This window comes from Pseudophryne corroboree, chromosome 3, assembly GCF_028390025.1.
Source record: "Pseudophryne corroboree isolate aPseCor3 chromosome 3, aPseCor3.hap2, whole genome shotgun sequence".
NCBI classification, from domain to species: domain Eukaryota; kingdom Metazoa; phylum Chordata; class Amphibia; order Anura; family Myobatrachidae; genus Pseudophryne; species Pseudophryne corroboree.
In genome coordinates, this window is record NC_086446.1 from 81,002,442 (window position 1) to 81,018,643 (window position 16,202).

The 16,202-nt window shown below is 45.8% G+C and overlaps 1 protein-coding gene across 4 annotated transcripts in view; it reads left to right on the top strand.

Moving 5' to 3' along the window:
• Positions 1-16,202, top strand: part of LOC135054810 (oocyte zinc finger protein XlCOF6-like) — a 131,587-nt gene that overhangs the window by 39,850 nt on the left and 75,535 nt on the right. For all 4 annotated transcript variants that reach the window (XM_063958171.1, XM_063958170.1, XM_063958173.1 and 1 more), the window contains one exon: positions 8,096-8,252. In XM_063958171.1, the coding sequence (XP_063814241.1) occupies positions 8,175-8,252 (78 nt within the window). In that variant the 5' untranslated portion in view covers positions 8,096-8,174. The remainder of the gene's footprint in view (positions 1-8,095; positions 8,253-16,202) is intronic.

Sequence of the window (16,202 nt, forward strand, 5' to 3'; positions counted from 1 at the left end):
GGGTGCTCCTGCTTCTAAGCAGACTATTGCTCGTTGGATTTGTAGTACAATTCAGCTTGCACATTCTGTGGCAGGCCTGCCACAGCCAAAATCTGTAAAAGCCCATTCCACAAGGAAGGTGGGCTCATCTTGGGCGGCTGCCTGAGGGGTCTCGGCTTTACAACTTTGCCGAGCAGCTACTTGGTCAGGGGCAAACACGTTTGCTAAATTCTACAAATTTGATACCCTGGCTAAGGAGGACCTGGAGTTCTCTCATTCGGTGCTGCAGAGTCATCCGCACTCTCCCGCCCGTTTGGGAGCTTTGGTATAATCCCCATGGTCCTTACGGAGTTCCCAGCATCCACTAGGACGTCAGAGAAAATAAGAATTTACTTACCGATAATTCTATTTCTCGTAGTCCGTAGTGGATGCTGGGCGCCCATCCCAAGTGCGGATTGTCTGCAATACTTGTACATAGTTATTGTTAACTAAATCGGGTTATTGTTGTTGTGAGCCATCTATCCAGAGGCGCCTCTGTTATCATGCTGTTAACTGGGTTCAGATCACAGGTTGTACGGTGTGATTGGTGTGGCTGGTATGAGTCTTACCCGGGATTCATAAATCCTTCCTTTATTGTGTACGCTCGTCCGGGCACAGTATCCTAACTGAGGCTTGGAGGAGGGTCATAGGGGGAGGAGCCAGTGCACACCAGGTAGTCCTAAAGCTTTACTTTTGTGCCCAGTCTCCTGCGGAGCCGCTATTCCCCATGGTCCTTACGGAGTTCCCAGCATCCACTACGGACTACGAGAAATAGAATTATCGGTAAGTAAATTCTTATTTTAAACTCCAATGACAAGAATATCAAATTGACATTTAACATAAGCCAAGAAGAAATCAATTTTCTTGATCTGACTGTATATATTAAGGATAATATTATACACACTAAGGGGTATACAAAACCCATTGACTCCAACAGCTTTATTCCATTTACGAGCCAACATCATCCACACTGGCTAAGAGGCATTCCAAAAGGAAAAAGCAGAAGAAGAAGTTGAAGGTATGGACAGAAAACATATTCTAAAAAAGGAAAATAGCAATATAAAGTCCAATCAAGCCGAATGGGCCTTCATTTCAGAGTTTGGAGCTGATTATAAAAAACGAGCGCATTATTCGACAACACTGGCATCTTTTATTACGATACCTAGTTTTGAAAGAAATTATTCCAGCTCAACCCAAATTCATTTATAGGAAAGGTAGAAACCTTAAAAGTGCCCTAGTAAAAAGTGCTTTATCTGTGGATTCCATCAACCCTATACGTACAAAGGGGTTTCGCAGGTGCGGTACATGCATAGCATGCTGAACTATACCGTCAGAAACTTCTAAAATCACAAATTTTCACAGTTAATAATGTTGAATAAAAAGTAAATTCCTTCATTACCTGTCACACAACTAATGTGTATTTAATTAAATGTGACTGCAGTCTAATTTATGTAGGTAGGACCAGTAGATCACTTAAAACCAGAATTGCAGAACATATACGTAATGTAAAAAAAGGTCTGCAGACACACTCTCTTTCTGAACATTTAAAAAAAAAAAACACAACTGCTCAACCTCAAAAATATCATGCTTTTTGGGTATCTGACAGATAAGATCAAATTGGAGGGATACAGATAAAGAAACTAATCTAGCAAAAGCTGAAATGCACTGGATTTTCAAGCTAAATACCCTCTCCCCGGGCGGTCTGAATTCAGATTTTGAGCTAAAATGGTTTATGTGAAATTATTCTCATTACAAGTTTTATTGTGACAGGTGGGTGTCTATATGAGCAGATGTAAAATTTAAAAAAATGTTTTTTTCATATCCGCACCCTGAAGAGATATTCATTTATTTTTCTTTATCACTCTCTTTATTTCTCTTTATCATTATTTATTTTATTTTTATTTATTTTTCTTTGTTACTATCGTGATTTTAACTCTTATGGGGCAACCTGTATAGGATAGCGTATAGAAATTTACGTTTTATATTTATTTTTTATTAGTATATTTTTTCCGTTACTCTCATTTTGTAATATGCAGTAATAAATTTCCATTTCATTCATTGCTCCACAACGGCAGAACCCGTGGAACGCAAACTTCCGGGTTCAGATTGCCTAGAAAGCTTCCTTTAGTAGGAGAGGATTCCGTATGACATAATCGCGGCTCACTTCCGGTTGCGTGAAACGCAAGTTGGAACGCGGAAGTGAGTGCAATCGCGGTTATGTCTCTGCCCGGTCCCGTGGTGTGTCCTCACTGTATGTGCCGCTTGGAGTGCTTTGGCGGGGTCTCCAGGTGGGCGGTGGATAGTTGTTGGACTTTGGAGTTGAGAGGGACGCGAGCGGGCATGCTGGTGCCGCACTTCCGGTTTCATGGAACGCGGAAGTGCGGCTCCCTATGAACATACCACTATTCTTCGGTGTGTTTTTTGTACTTTATAATTATCAGGATTGAATAATGGATGTGTTTTATACAAAATGTATGTGTGTTTACAAGTCCTAATGGCATATTGGAACTTTATTTGCCATTTTAAAACGTTTACCCACATTCCCCCTATACTTCCTGTCTCATGGTATAAATTTCCTGCTTTTCACTGTCTGGACATACACCTTGAAAAAGACCTTGTGTCGAAACGGCGTTGGTGCTTCCAGACAGTGATCCATTCGTGTTTTTTATCTTCAAAAGTTCCCAAGGTATATCTCATGTGTGGTACATAGGTGTTAGTCCGGAATTCACATGTGGCAGTCTTTTTACATCTGACCCACAGTATTTGTATATACCATTTTGTGGAATCTTTTAAGGAGAATTTTTTACCTTGTATAACTGATGTATTTATAATAATAAATTATTTTTTGGAGAAAAGTTCTTTTGCATCCATTCCAAAGAAACCGCTACGTGTGGATATCCATCTACCAAGAACATGAATGTGGTACGTTTAATTTGAACAAATCTAATTCTATTTTGCTGGTGCCATTAAGAAACATAAAAGATACCTTGATAGACATGATGTTATATCCCTTTTAAGTGAGTCTTGGTACGTTTTACGTTGATATGAGGAACTATCCTTTTCTCTACTATCAAGATCCCCACCATATAGGGCTCTCTTTCCATTGGAGGAAGTCACGGGACATTTTAATCATTATACTGTGGCAAACAATACTACACATTCTGTGTTTCTGTTGTTTTCTCTATGCATGTAACATCTCGGAGTTGCTGAATTGAAAATCATCTTTGACATTGGTGAAAGAGAAATTCACACAAAGAACTCGTGATGTATATTTAATCTTTTTATCATTATATTTTGTTGAGTAGCGCCTTTGATCTCTCCTCATCACCCTTTTGAATGTAACAATAGTGGCCTACATAAACCAACAAGGCGGAATGAAGAGCAGAGCTGCAATGTCAGAGGTAACAAAAATCATCCTCTGGGCGGAAAAGCACGCGGTGGCGCTGTCGGCAATCTTCATTCCGGGAGTGGACAACTGGGAAGCGGACTTCCTCAGCAGACGTGATCTCCATCTGGGAGAGTGGGGTCTCCACCCAGAGGTGTTTGAAGAGGTGACAAGTCTTTGGGGCGTACCTCAAATAGACATGATGGCCTCACGCCTCAACAAGAAGCTTCGGAGGTATTGTTCCAGGTCGAGGATCCACAGGCAGTGGCGGTGAACGCCCTGGTAACTCCGTTTGTGTTCAGGTCAGTGTATGTGTTCCCTCCACTTCCACTCATCCCAAGGAGTCTCAAAATAATCAAAAGAACAAGAGTTCAGGCGATACTCATTGCTCCGGACTGGCCAAGAAAGGCTTGGTACGCGGATCTTCTGGCGTTACTGCTGTAGGATCCGAGGCCTCTTCCTCTTCGAGAGGACCTTCTGCAACAGGGGCCGTTCGCTTATCAAGACTTGCTACGTTTGACGGCATGGAGGTTGAACGCCAGATCTTGGCTCGGAAGGGCATTCCGAACAAAGTTATAACTACCCTGATACAAGCTAGGAAAGGAGTAACGTCAAAACATTAACCATCGGATTTGGAAAAAGTACGTGTCTTGGTGTGAATCCTAGAAGTTTCCTATGGTGGAGTTTCAACTTGTACGGTTTATGCTCTTCCTGCAAGCAGGGGTGGATGTGGGCCTGCGCCTGAGCTCCATAAAAGTCCAGATTTCGGCCTTGTCCATTTTCTTTCAGAAACAATTGGCTGCCCTCCCTGGGGTTCAGACTTTCTTGAAAGGGGTTCTGCACATCCAACCTCCCTTTGTGCCTCCCAAGGCACCTTGGGATCTTAACCTGGTACTGCAGTTCTGCAATCGGATTGGTTCGAGCCTTTACAGGAGGTTGAGGTCAAGTTTCTTACTTGAAAGACTGTCACACTGTTGGCATTGGCATCTGCTAGACATGTGTCAGAATTGGGGACATTGTCCTACAAGACCCCCTACTTGATTTTCCATGAATATAGAGCTGAGCTCAGGACGCGTCATCAATTTATTTCAAAGGTTGTCGGCTTTTCATATCAACCAACCTATTGTGGTGTCAGTGGCTACTGACTCCTCAATTACCTCAAAGTCCTTGGATGTTGTACGGGCTTTGAAGATTTATGTGAAGAGAACCTCTCATCACAGGAAGTCGGACGCTCTGTTTGTCCTTTATGATCCTAATAAGGTTGGGTGTCCTGCTTCTAAGCAGACGATTTCTCGCTGGATCAGGTTTACTATACAGCATGCTTATTCTACGGCAGGCCTGCCGTGTCAAAAATCTGTTCAGGCGCACACTACCCGTAAAGTGGGTTCTTCCTTGGCGGCTGCCCGGGGTATCTCGGCGTACAGCTTTGCCGAGCAGCTACTTGGTCAGGATCGAACATGTTTACCAAGTTCTACAAGTTCGATACTTTGTCCTCTGAGGACCTAAAGTTTGGTCAATTGGTTCTGCAGGAGCCTCCGCTCTCTCCCTCCCGTACTGGGAGCTTTGATTCATCCCCATGGTACTAATGTGGACCCCAGCATCCTCTAGGACGCAAGAGTAAATAGGATTTTAATTGCCTACCAGTAAATCCTTTTTCTCGTAGTCCGTAGAGGATGCTGGGCGCCCGCCCAGCGCTTCGTTTCCCTGCATTTGTTACTTGGTTCAGTACTGCCTTGTTACTTTGTTTTTCGTTGAGTACTGCATTGTTACTTGGTTAAGTACTGTTGATCAGCCGTTGCTGACTTGTTTCAAGCTGGTTGCTTGATTTTCTGTTATGTGTGAGCTGGTGTGAATCTCGCCACTATCTGTGTAATTTCCTTCTCTTGAAGTATGTCCGTCTCCTCGGGCACAGTTTCTAGACCGAGTCTGGTAGGAAGGGCATAGAGGGAGGATCCAGCCCACTCTATTAAACTCTTAAAGTGCCCATGGCTTCCAAGGGACCTGTCTATACCACATTGTACTAATGTGGACCCCAGCATGCTCTACGGCAGTGTTTCCCAACCTCGGTCCTCAAGGCACACTAACAGTCCTGGTTTTAGTGATATCCAGGCTTTAACACAGGTGACTTAATTAGTAGCTCAGTGATTTTGATTTAACCATTGTGCTGAAGCCTGGATATCACTAAAACCTGCACTGTTGGTGTGCCTTGAGGACCGTGGTTGGGAATGCCTGCTCTACGGACTACGCGAAAAGGATTTACCGGTAGGTAATTAAAATCCAATTTTTTTCGTGCACATACACCTGAGAGTGTATAAAGGTAGGAAAAACTTTATTTTATGGTAAAAAATATTGTAACTTGCCTCCGAACCCCTTCGGACACCACCCATAATGACTAATTTGGCGTTTTGGAAGTTTTCAGTAGGCTTAATTGAACCAATAATTGCATGTTATTCTTGGGATTTAAATAAAAAAAAAAATACCCCAAAGTCAACTTATTTCGTTGTGTTTTTCCTGCACCCCAAGTTTAATCAAAGTGATTATTTAAATGAAAAATAATAGCTTTCTAGCATTTAAAAAAATAAATAAAAAAAATAGCCGACCTGACGGAAAAACAGCAGCCTCATTGAATAGGTCGGAAATCTGAAAATGCTGTCTTTCTGACAAGACGGCCGTCCCGACTTCAATTGAATACCCCCCTAAATGTAAAAAAAAATCCGCCATTTGACAACTTTTAAGAACATCCAGTACTTTCCTTATGACCACTAACAGCCTTCTTGATTCTGCTGACACTTTTTTGAAGGTCCAGGAAGGTTTCCCCACTGTTTCAAACACTTTCAAAACCGGGTCTTATTTAGTAGAAAATTTGCTAATGCTCGCCGTGAGTACAGCAAATTGGCATTTCTAATTGGATCTCTCATTTCACCTGTGTACAATGATCAGTGTGTATCAGGGGTGTTATATCCATGTGACCTGTGTACAATGATCAGTGTGTACCAGGGGTGTGATATCCGTGTGACCTGTGTACAATGATCAGTGTGCATCAGGGGTGTTATATCCGTGTGACCTGTGTACAATGATCAGTGTGTATCAGGGGTGTTATATCCATGTGACCTGTGTACAATGATCAGTGTGTATCAGGGGTGTGATATCCGTGTGACCTGTGTACAATGATCGGTGTGTATTAGGGGTGTTATATCCGTGTGACCTGTGTACAATGATCAGTGTGTATCAGGGGTGTGATATCCGTGTGACCTGTGTACAATGATCGGTGTGATATCCGTGTGACCTGTGTACAATGATCAGTGTGTATCAGGGGTGTGATATCCGTGTGACCTGTGTACAATGATCAGTGTGTATTAGGGGTGTTATATCCGTGTGACCTGTGTACAATGATCAGTGTGTATCAGGGGTGTGATATCCGTGTGACCTGTGTACAATGATCAGTGTATATCAGGGGTGTGATAGTGTAACTATTGTATAGAGTGACCTGTGTATAGGGGATCCGGATTGAAAGTCGACAGTAACTAGGTCGACAATGTCTAGGTCGACCACTATTGGTCGACAGTAACTAGGTCGACAATGTCTAGGTCGACCACTATTGGTCGACAGTAACTAGGTCGACAGGGTCAAAAGGTCGACAGGGTCAAAAGGTCGACATGTTCTCGGTCGACAGGTCAAAAGGTCGACATGAGTTTTTCACCATTTTTTTCTTTTTTTTGAACCTTTTCATACTTAACGATCCACGTGGACTACGATTGGAACGGTAATCTGTGCCGAGCGAAGCGGTAGCGGAGCGAAGGCACCATGCCCGAAGCATGGCGAGCGAAGCGAGCCATGCGAGGGGACGCGGTGCACTAATTGGGGTTCCCGGTCACTCTACGAAGAAAATGACACCAAAATAACATTAAAAATTCATGTCGACCTTTTGACCTGTCGACCTAGAACATGTCGACCTTTTGACCCTGTCGACCTAGTTACTGTCGACCAATAGTGGTCGACCTAGACATTGTCGACCTAGTTACTGTCGACTTTCAATACCACACCCGTGTATAGTAATCATTTTATTAGAAGAACAGAAACCTATACATTTCATGTAATTGTCTGGACTATACTGATCTCTTGAGCTGGGTACACACTATACGATATATTGGCTGGTCCACAATAGATCACATCCACCATTGCATAGTGTGTACCCTCATATCCACCCAGTTCTTTGATGCATTGGGTGGTCACTTTGTCACAATTTATGTGCTGCACGTCCAGTGAGACGATTCCACAGGCGTCGTGGTAAATGATGTATCACATTGTTGTACAGCGGATTGTGCAGTGTGTATGGTGATGCAATATATCATTATATCGCATCACTGGGTCATTCAGTTGTGTATCCAGCTTTAGTTTCTAGAATGAAATTGAAATTGATTCCAAATCCCCCGTCCAGGCATTTGTAACAGATTTCTATTGGCGCATATGGCAATTGGTTTAACCTTGACCAATATGACCTTGTGACATATGACATCATGACATTGTGTGATGGCCCCTGTTGAGTCTTATACAGCTGGATCAGAAGAACCTCTGAGATACACTGACCAGTACTATGTGGCTCAGGGAAAAGAGGAGGACGTACAGTCACCAATTGTTTCATATTTGAATGTTACATGTGTACTCTGTAATGATTACTATATTTATTCCTAGAGTGTTGAACTGCGAGGAATCTTGACTAGAAATCACGTGACAATGGGATGCCTCCTGTATAAATCACTGATCACTGAGGATGGACAAGGACAGGAGTCACATAAATGAAAGGATATTAAAGCTTACCCTTGAGATCATCTACCTGCTGACTGGGGAGGTGAGGGAGTCTAAGAATCACAGTGACATCACAGGAACCTGACTAGGGAGGTGAGGGGGTCTGGGAATGTCAGACTTCACTCTTATCTCTGTTACTAATACAGGGACATAACTGGGGAGGTGAGGGGGTCTGGGAGTGTCACAGGGACATTACTCTTATCTCTATTACTAACACAGGGACCTGACTGGGGAGGTGAGGGAGTGTCACAGTGACATCACTCTTATCTCTATTACAAACACAGGGACCTGACTGGGGAGGTGAGGGGGTCTGGTAGTGTCAGTGTTTGCTATGGCTCATGTGTGAAAGTTGTATTATTAGTACATGGGTGGTCATTCCGAGTTGTTCGCTCGGTAAATTTCATCGCATCGATTTTCCGCTTAGTGCGCATGCGCAATGTCCGCACTGCGACTGCGCCAAGTAAATTTGCTATGAAGTTAGGAATTTTACTCACGGCTTTTTCATCGCTCAGGCGATCGTAGTGTGATTGACAGGAAATGGGTGTTTCTGGGCGGAAACAGGCCGTTTTATGGGCAAGTGGGAAAAAACGCTACCGTTTCCGGAAAAAACGCAGGAGTGGCTGGAGAAACGGGGGAGTGTCTGGGCGAACGCTGGGTGTGTTTGTGACGTCAAACCAGGAACGACAAGCACTGAACTGATCGCAGATGCCGAGTAAGTCTGAAGCTACTCTGAAATTGCTAAGAAGTTTGTAATCGCAATATTGCGAATACATCGTTCGCAATTTTGAGATGCTAAGATTCACTCCCAGTAGGCGGCGGCTTAGCGTGAGCAACTCTGCTAAAATCGCCTTGCGAGCGAACAACTCGGAATGACCACCATAGTGTCTTGCTGTATGTGTGGAGCAGGTCCCAGTGTTGTAAAATGGACAGCTAGACTGGTTTCTTGATTGGATGTTATTTCTAATTACATACGACCCACTGGTTTAATATCTGATTATTGAATGCCAGTTTTTAGTGCATGGCGGTGCAATAAACATCCTTGCAGCTGCTGTGGGACTACATATCCCAGTATTCCTTGCCAGTTTTAGCATGCACTGATGGCAAAACTGTGGCAGGCCATGCTGGGATGTGTAGTATCACAGGAGCTGCAGAGCCCCTTATTGCCTAACCCTGGTTTACTGGGTAATTGTGGATCTCCATTCTTGATCGTAAACAATTTGACAATCATGCTGTAGAATTATACATCCAAGCATGCCCTGACACGGTTTTGCTATGTTGCCATGATAAAACTGGGCATGCTGGAATGTGTAGTTCAAAAGCAGCTGGTGGTCCACTTATTGCCCACCCCTTGCTCTAGTCTCATCAAATGATGAAAAGAAAATAGAATAATAATAAACTAATACGGGTCAAATATACAGTAGGAGTATGATAAACAGTGTAGGTGTCATTTATACATTTGCTCTGTGGTTTCCATCATGGTTTTCCTTATGAGCATAACTACATATGTTCACTCCCCCCCCCCCCCCCCTTTGTTTATTTTAATACATAGCAATAAAGATTACATTTTTTGATCTGCATACTCTGTAAGGGCTCTCTGACAGACATCCCATTCTTCTCTTTTCTTTTGAAGTACTTTCTTCGGGTTGGGTATGTGTGACCGACGGTCACCATGGCGACGCCGAGATCCTTTCTTCGAGATGTCTTGGCGGGGCAACAAAGCCCCTTGCGGCCTCAGGATCTATTCCCACTCTATGGGCGTTGTGGAAACCCAGGGGTGGGAATAGTCCCTGTTAGTCGGCATGCCAACTATCAAAATTGTATTGGGTGCGGGATCTCGACGTCGGTATTGTGACCGCCGGCCACACAACTACATCCTCTTTCTTCTACAGTTTAAGATGAAAGGAGCTTCAGGAGAGGTGCTATATGCTCACCACTTTCCTCTATGTACTATGTCATAGCCTAGGGGTCGTATTTGTATTTCTCTGACGTCCTAGTGGATGCTGGGACTCCGTCAGGACCATGGGGATTAGCGGCTCCGCAGGAGACAGGGCACAAAAATAAAGCTTTAGGATCAGGTGGTGTGCACTGGCTCCTCCCCCTATGACCCTCCTCCAAGCCTCAGTTAGGTTTTTGTGCCCCTCCGAGCAGGGTGCAATCTAGGTGGCTCTCATAAAGAGCTGCTTAGAAAAAGTTTTTAGGTTTTTTATTTTACAGTGAGTCCTGCTGGCAACAGGCTCATTGCAACGAGGGACTTAGGGGAGAAGAAGTGAACTCACCTGCGTGCAGGATGGATTGGCTTCTTAGGCTACTGGACACCATTAGCTCCAGAGGGATCGAACACAGGCCCAGCCATGGAGTCCGGTCCCGGAGCCGCGCCGCCGACCCCCTTGCAGATGCCGAAAAGTGAAGAGGTCCAGAAACCGGCGGCAGAAGACTTTTCAGTCTTCATGAGGTAGCGCACAGCACTGCAGCTGTGCGCCATTGTTGTCACACACTTCACACCAGCGGGGCGCCCTGGGCAGCAATGATAATACCTCGTTTGGCTAAAGAATACATCACATATAGCCCCTGGGGCTATATGGATGTATTTAACCCCTGCCAGGTCTCACAAACTCCGGAGAAGAGCCCGCCGAAATAGGGGGCGGGGCCTATCTCCTCAGCACACAGCGCCATTTTCCTGCTCAGCTCCGCTGCGAGGAAGGCTCCCAGGACTCTCCCCTGCACTGCACTACAGAAACAGGGTAAAACAGAGAGGGGGGGGGGCACTTTTTTGGCGATTTTTATATATATATTAAGCTGCTATAAAGGAGACAACACTTCTATAGGGTTGTTCCTATATATTTATAGCGCTTGGGTGTGTGCTGGCAAACTCTCCCTCTGTCTCCCCAAAGGGCTTGTGGGGTCCTGTCTTCGATAAGAGCATTCCCTGTGTGTCTGCTGTGTGTCGGTACGTGTGTGTCGACATGTATGAGGACGATGTTGGTGTGGAGGCGGAGCAATTGCCGGTAATGGTGATGTCACCCCCTAGGGAGTCGACACCGGAATGGATGGCTTTGTTTATGGAATTACGTGATAATGTCAGCACATTACAAAAATCAGTTGACGACATGAGACGGCCGGCAAATCAGTTAGTACCTGTACAGGCGTCTCAGACACCGTCAGGGGCTGTAAAACGCCCTTTACCTCAGTCGGTCGACACAGACCCAGACACGGACACCGAATCTAGTGTCGACGGTGAAGAAACAAACGTATTTTCCAGTAGGGCCACACGTTATATGATCACGGCAATGAAGGAGGCTTTACATATCTCTGATACTGCATGTACCACAAAAAGGGGTATTATGTGGGGTCTGAAAAAACTACCTGTAGTTTTTCCTGAATCAGACGAATTGAATGAAGTGTGTGATGAAGCGTGGGTTAACCCCGATAGAAAACTGCTAATTTCAAAGAAGTTATTGGCATTATATCCTTTCCCGCCGGAGGTTAGGGCGCGCTGGGAAACACCCCCTAGGGTGGATAAGGCGCTCACACGCTTATCAAAACAAGTGGCGTTACCGTCTCCTGAAACGGCCGCCCTCAAGGATCCAGCGGATAGGAGGCTGGAAACTACCCTGAAAAGTATATACACTCATACTGGTGTTATACTGCGACCAGCCATCGCCTCTGCATGGATGTGCAGTGCTGGGGTGGTGTGGTCGGATTCCCTGACTGAAAATATTGATACCCTGGATAGGGACAGTATTTTATTGACTTTAGAGCAATTAAAGGATGCTTTTCTTTATATGCGAGATGCTCAGAGGGATATTTGCACTCTGGCATCGAGAGTAAGTGCGATGTCCTTATCTGCCAGAAGAAGTTTATGGACGCGACAATGGTCAGGTGATGCGGATTCCAAACGGCATATGGAAGTATTGCCGTATAAGGGGGAGGAATTATTTGGGGTCGGTCTATCGGATTTGGTGGCCACGGCAACAGCCGGGAAATCCACCTTTTTACCTCAGGTCCCCTCCCAACAGAAAAAGACACCGTCTTTTCAGCCGCAGTCCTTTCGTTCCTATAGGAACAAGCGGGCGAAAGGACAGTCTTATCTGCCCCGAGGCAAAGGAAAGGGTAAGAGAGTGCACCAAGCAGCTTCTTCCCAGGAGCAGAAGCCCTCCCCGGCTTCTGCAAAGCCCTCAGCATGACGTTGGGGCTTTACAAGCGGACTCAGGGGCGGTGGGGGGTCGACTCAAGAATTTCAGCGCACAGTGGGCTCACTCACAGGTGGACCCCTGGATACTGCAGATAGTATCTCAGGGTTACAGGTTGGAATTCGAGAAGTCTCCCCCTCGCCGGTTCCTAAAGTCTGCTCTGCCAACGTCTCCCTCAGACAGGGCGATGGTATTGGAAGCCATTCACAAGCTGTATTCTCAGCAGGTGATAGTCAAGGTACCCCTCCTACAACAGGGAAAGGGGTATTATTCCACTCTATTTGTGGTACCGAAGCCGGACGGCTCGGTAAGACCTATTCTAAATCTGAAATCTTTGAACCTGTACATACAAAAATTCAAGTTCAAGATGGAGTCACTCAGAGCAGTGATAGCGAATCTGGAAGAAGGGGACTTTATGGTGTCCCTGGACATCAAGGATGCTTACCTGCATGTCCCAATTTGCCCTTCACACCAAGGGTACCTCAGGTTCGTGGTGCAAAACTGTCATTATCAGTTTCAGACGCTGCCGTTTGGATTGTCCACGGCACCTCGGGTCTTTACCAAGGTAATGGCCGAGATGATGTTTCTTCTGCGAAGAAAAGGCGTATTAATTATCCCTTACTTGGACGATCTCCTGATAAGGGCAAGGTCCAGAGAACAGCTGGAGGACGTAGTAGCACTAACCCAAGTAGTGCTGCAACAACACGGGTGGATTCTGAATTTTCCAAAATCTCAATTGAACCCGACGACACGTCTGCTGTTCCTGGGAATGATTCTGGACACGGTTCAGAAAAAGGTGTTTCTTCCGGAGGAGAAAGCCAGGGAGTTATCCGAACTTGTCAGGAACCTCCTAAAACCAGGAAAAGTGTCTGTGCATCAATGCACAAGAGTACTGGGAAAGATGGTGGCTTCTTACGAAGCGATTCCATTCGGCAGATTCCACGCACGAACTTTTCAGTGGGATCTGCTGGACAAATGGTCCGGATCGCATCTGCAGATGCATCAGCGGATAACCTTATCGCCACGGACAAGGGTGTCTCTTCTGTGGTGGTTGCAGAGTGCTCATCTGTTAGAGGGCCGCAGATTCGGCATACAGGACTGGGTCCTGGTGACCACGGATGCCAGTCTGAGAGGCTGGGGAGCGGTCACACAGGGAAGAAACTTCCAGGGAGTATGGTCAAGCCTGGAGATGTCTCTTCACATAAATATACTGGAGCTAAGAGCGATTTACAATGCTCTAAGCCTGGCAAAACCCCTGCTTCAGGGTCAGCCGGTGTTGATCCAGTCGGACAACATCACGGCAGTCGCCCACGTAAACAGACAGGGCGGCACAAGAAGCAGGAGAGCAATGGCAGAAGCTGCAAGGATTCTTCGCTGGGCGGAAGATCATGTGATAGCACTGTCAGCAGTGTTCATTCCGGGAGTGGACAACTGGGAAGCAGATTTCCTCAGCAGACACGATCTACACCCGGGAGAGTGGGGACTTCATCCAGAAGTCTTCCACATGATTGTGAACCGTTGGGAAAAACCAAAGGTGGATATGATGGCGTCTCGCCTCAACAAAAAACTGGACAGGTATTGCGCCAGGTCAAGAGACCCTCAGGCAATAGCTGTGGACGCTCTGGTAACACCGTGGGTGTTCCAGTCAGTGTATGTGTTTCCTCCTCTGCCTCTCATACCAAAAGTACTGAGAATTATACGGCAAAGGGGAGTAAGAACGATACTCGTGGCTCCGGATTGGCCAAGAAGAACTTGGTACCCGGAACTTCAGGAGATGCTCACGGAAGATCCGTGGCCTCTACCTCTAAGACGGGACCTACTTCAGCAGGGACCGTGTCTATTCCAAGACTTACCGCGGCTGCGTTTGACGGCATGGCGGTTGAACGCCGAATTCTAAAGGAAAAAGGCATTCCGGAAGAGGTCATTCCTACACTGGTAAAAGCCAGGAAGGAGGTGACTGCACAACATTATCACCGCATTTGGAGAAAATATGTTGCGTGGTGTGAGGCCAGGAAGGCCCCCACGGAGGAATTTCAACTGGGTCGATTCCTACATTTCCTGCAAACAGGATTGTCTATGGGCCTAAAATTGGGGTCCATTAAGGTTCAAATTTCGGCCCTGTCGATTTTCTTCCAGAAAGAATTGGCTTCAGTTCCTGAAGTTCAGACTTTTGTAAAAGGAGTACTACATATACAGCCCCCGGTTGTGCCCCCAGTGACTCCGTGGGACCTTTAATGTAGTTTTGGATTTTCTCAAATCCCATTGGTTTGAGCCTCTCAAATCGGTGGATTTGAAATATCTTACATGGAAAGTAACCATGCTACTGGCCCTGGCTTCAGCCAGGAGAGTATCAGAATTGGCGGCTTTATCGTATAAGAGCCCATATCTGATTTTCCATTCGGACAGGGCAGAACTGCGGACGCGTCCTCAGTTTCTGCCTAAGGTGGTGTCAGCGTTTCACCTGAACCAGCCTATTGTGGTGCCTGCGGCTACTAGCGATTTGGAGGATTCCAAGTTGCTGGACGTTGTCCGGGCATTGAAAATATATATTTCAAGGACGGCTGGAGTCAGAAAATCTGACTCGCTGTTTATACTGTATGCACCCAACAAGCTGGGTGCTCCTGCTTCTAAGCAGACGATTGCTCGTTGGATTTGTAGCACAATTCAACTTGCACATTCTGTGGCAGGCCTGCCACAGCCTAAATCTGTCAAGGCCCATTCCACAAGGAAGGTGGGCTCATCCTGGGCGGCTGCCCGAGGGGTCTCGGCATTACAACTCTGCCGAGCAGCTACGTGGTCGGGGGAGAACACGTTTGTAAAATTCTACAAATTTGATACCCTGGCTAAAGAGGACCTGGAGTTCTCATTCGGTGCTGCAGAGTCATCCGCACTCTCCCGCCCGTTTGGGAGCTTTGGTATAATCCCCATGTTCCTGACGGAGTCCCAGCATCCACTAGGACGTCAGAGAAAATAAGATTTTACTTACCGATAAATCTATTTCTCGTAGTCCGTAGTGGATGCTGGGCGCCCATCCCAAGTGCGGATTGTCTGCAATACTTGTACATAGTTATTGTTACAAAAAAATCGGGTTGTTATTGTTGTGAGCCGTCTGTTCAGAGGCTCCTACGTTTGTCATACTGTTAACTGGGTTCAGATCACAAGTTGTACGGTGTGATTGGTGTGGCTGGTATGAGTCTTACCCGGGATTCAAAATCCTTCCTTATTGTGTATGCTCGTCCGGGCACAGTATCCTAACTGAGGCTTGGAGGAGGGAGCCAGTGCACACCACCTGATCCTAAAGCTTTATTTTTGTGCCCTGTCTCCTGCGGAGCCGCTAATCCCCATGGTCCTGACGGAGTCCCAGCATCCACTACGGACTACGAGAAATAGATTTATCGGTAAGTAAAATCTTATTATTATGCATATGGAACTATTATTTAAAAAGAAAAATGCCATGTTGCAGCTTTCTCCTGCAGGGTCCACAGGTTATACAAACGATAACATTTGGATATGAGGTAGCGACAGCAGATTGGCACCAAACGAACAAAGCTTTCGGCCTCTGCAACGGGCCCGTCCCTATATCCCTCGCCTCCTGGCTCAGACAAATCAGTTTTTTGTTTGGTGCGGCAGGAGCCGGACCATGGTAAGTGGGCTGCTGGGTGTTAGCAACCATAAGCTTTTTTTATTTTATTTTTATAGTCCTTAATATTTTTTGTATTTTTTTTTTGAGCGATCTTTCTAAAAACCGTCTTATATGTACCTTAGAAAGAGTCACTCCAACAACTCCTCGCCGGGTTTCGACA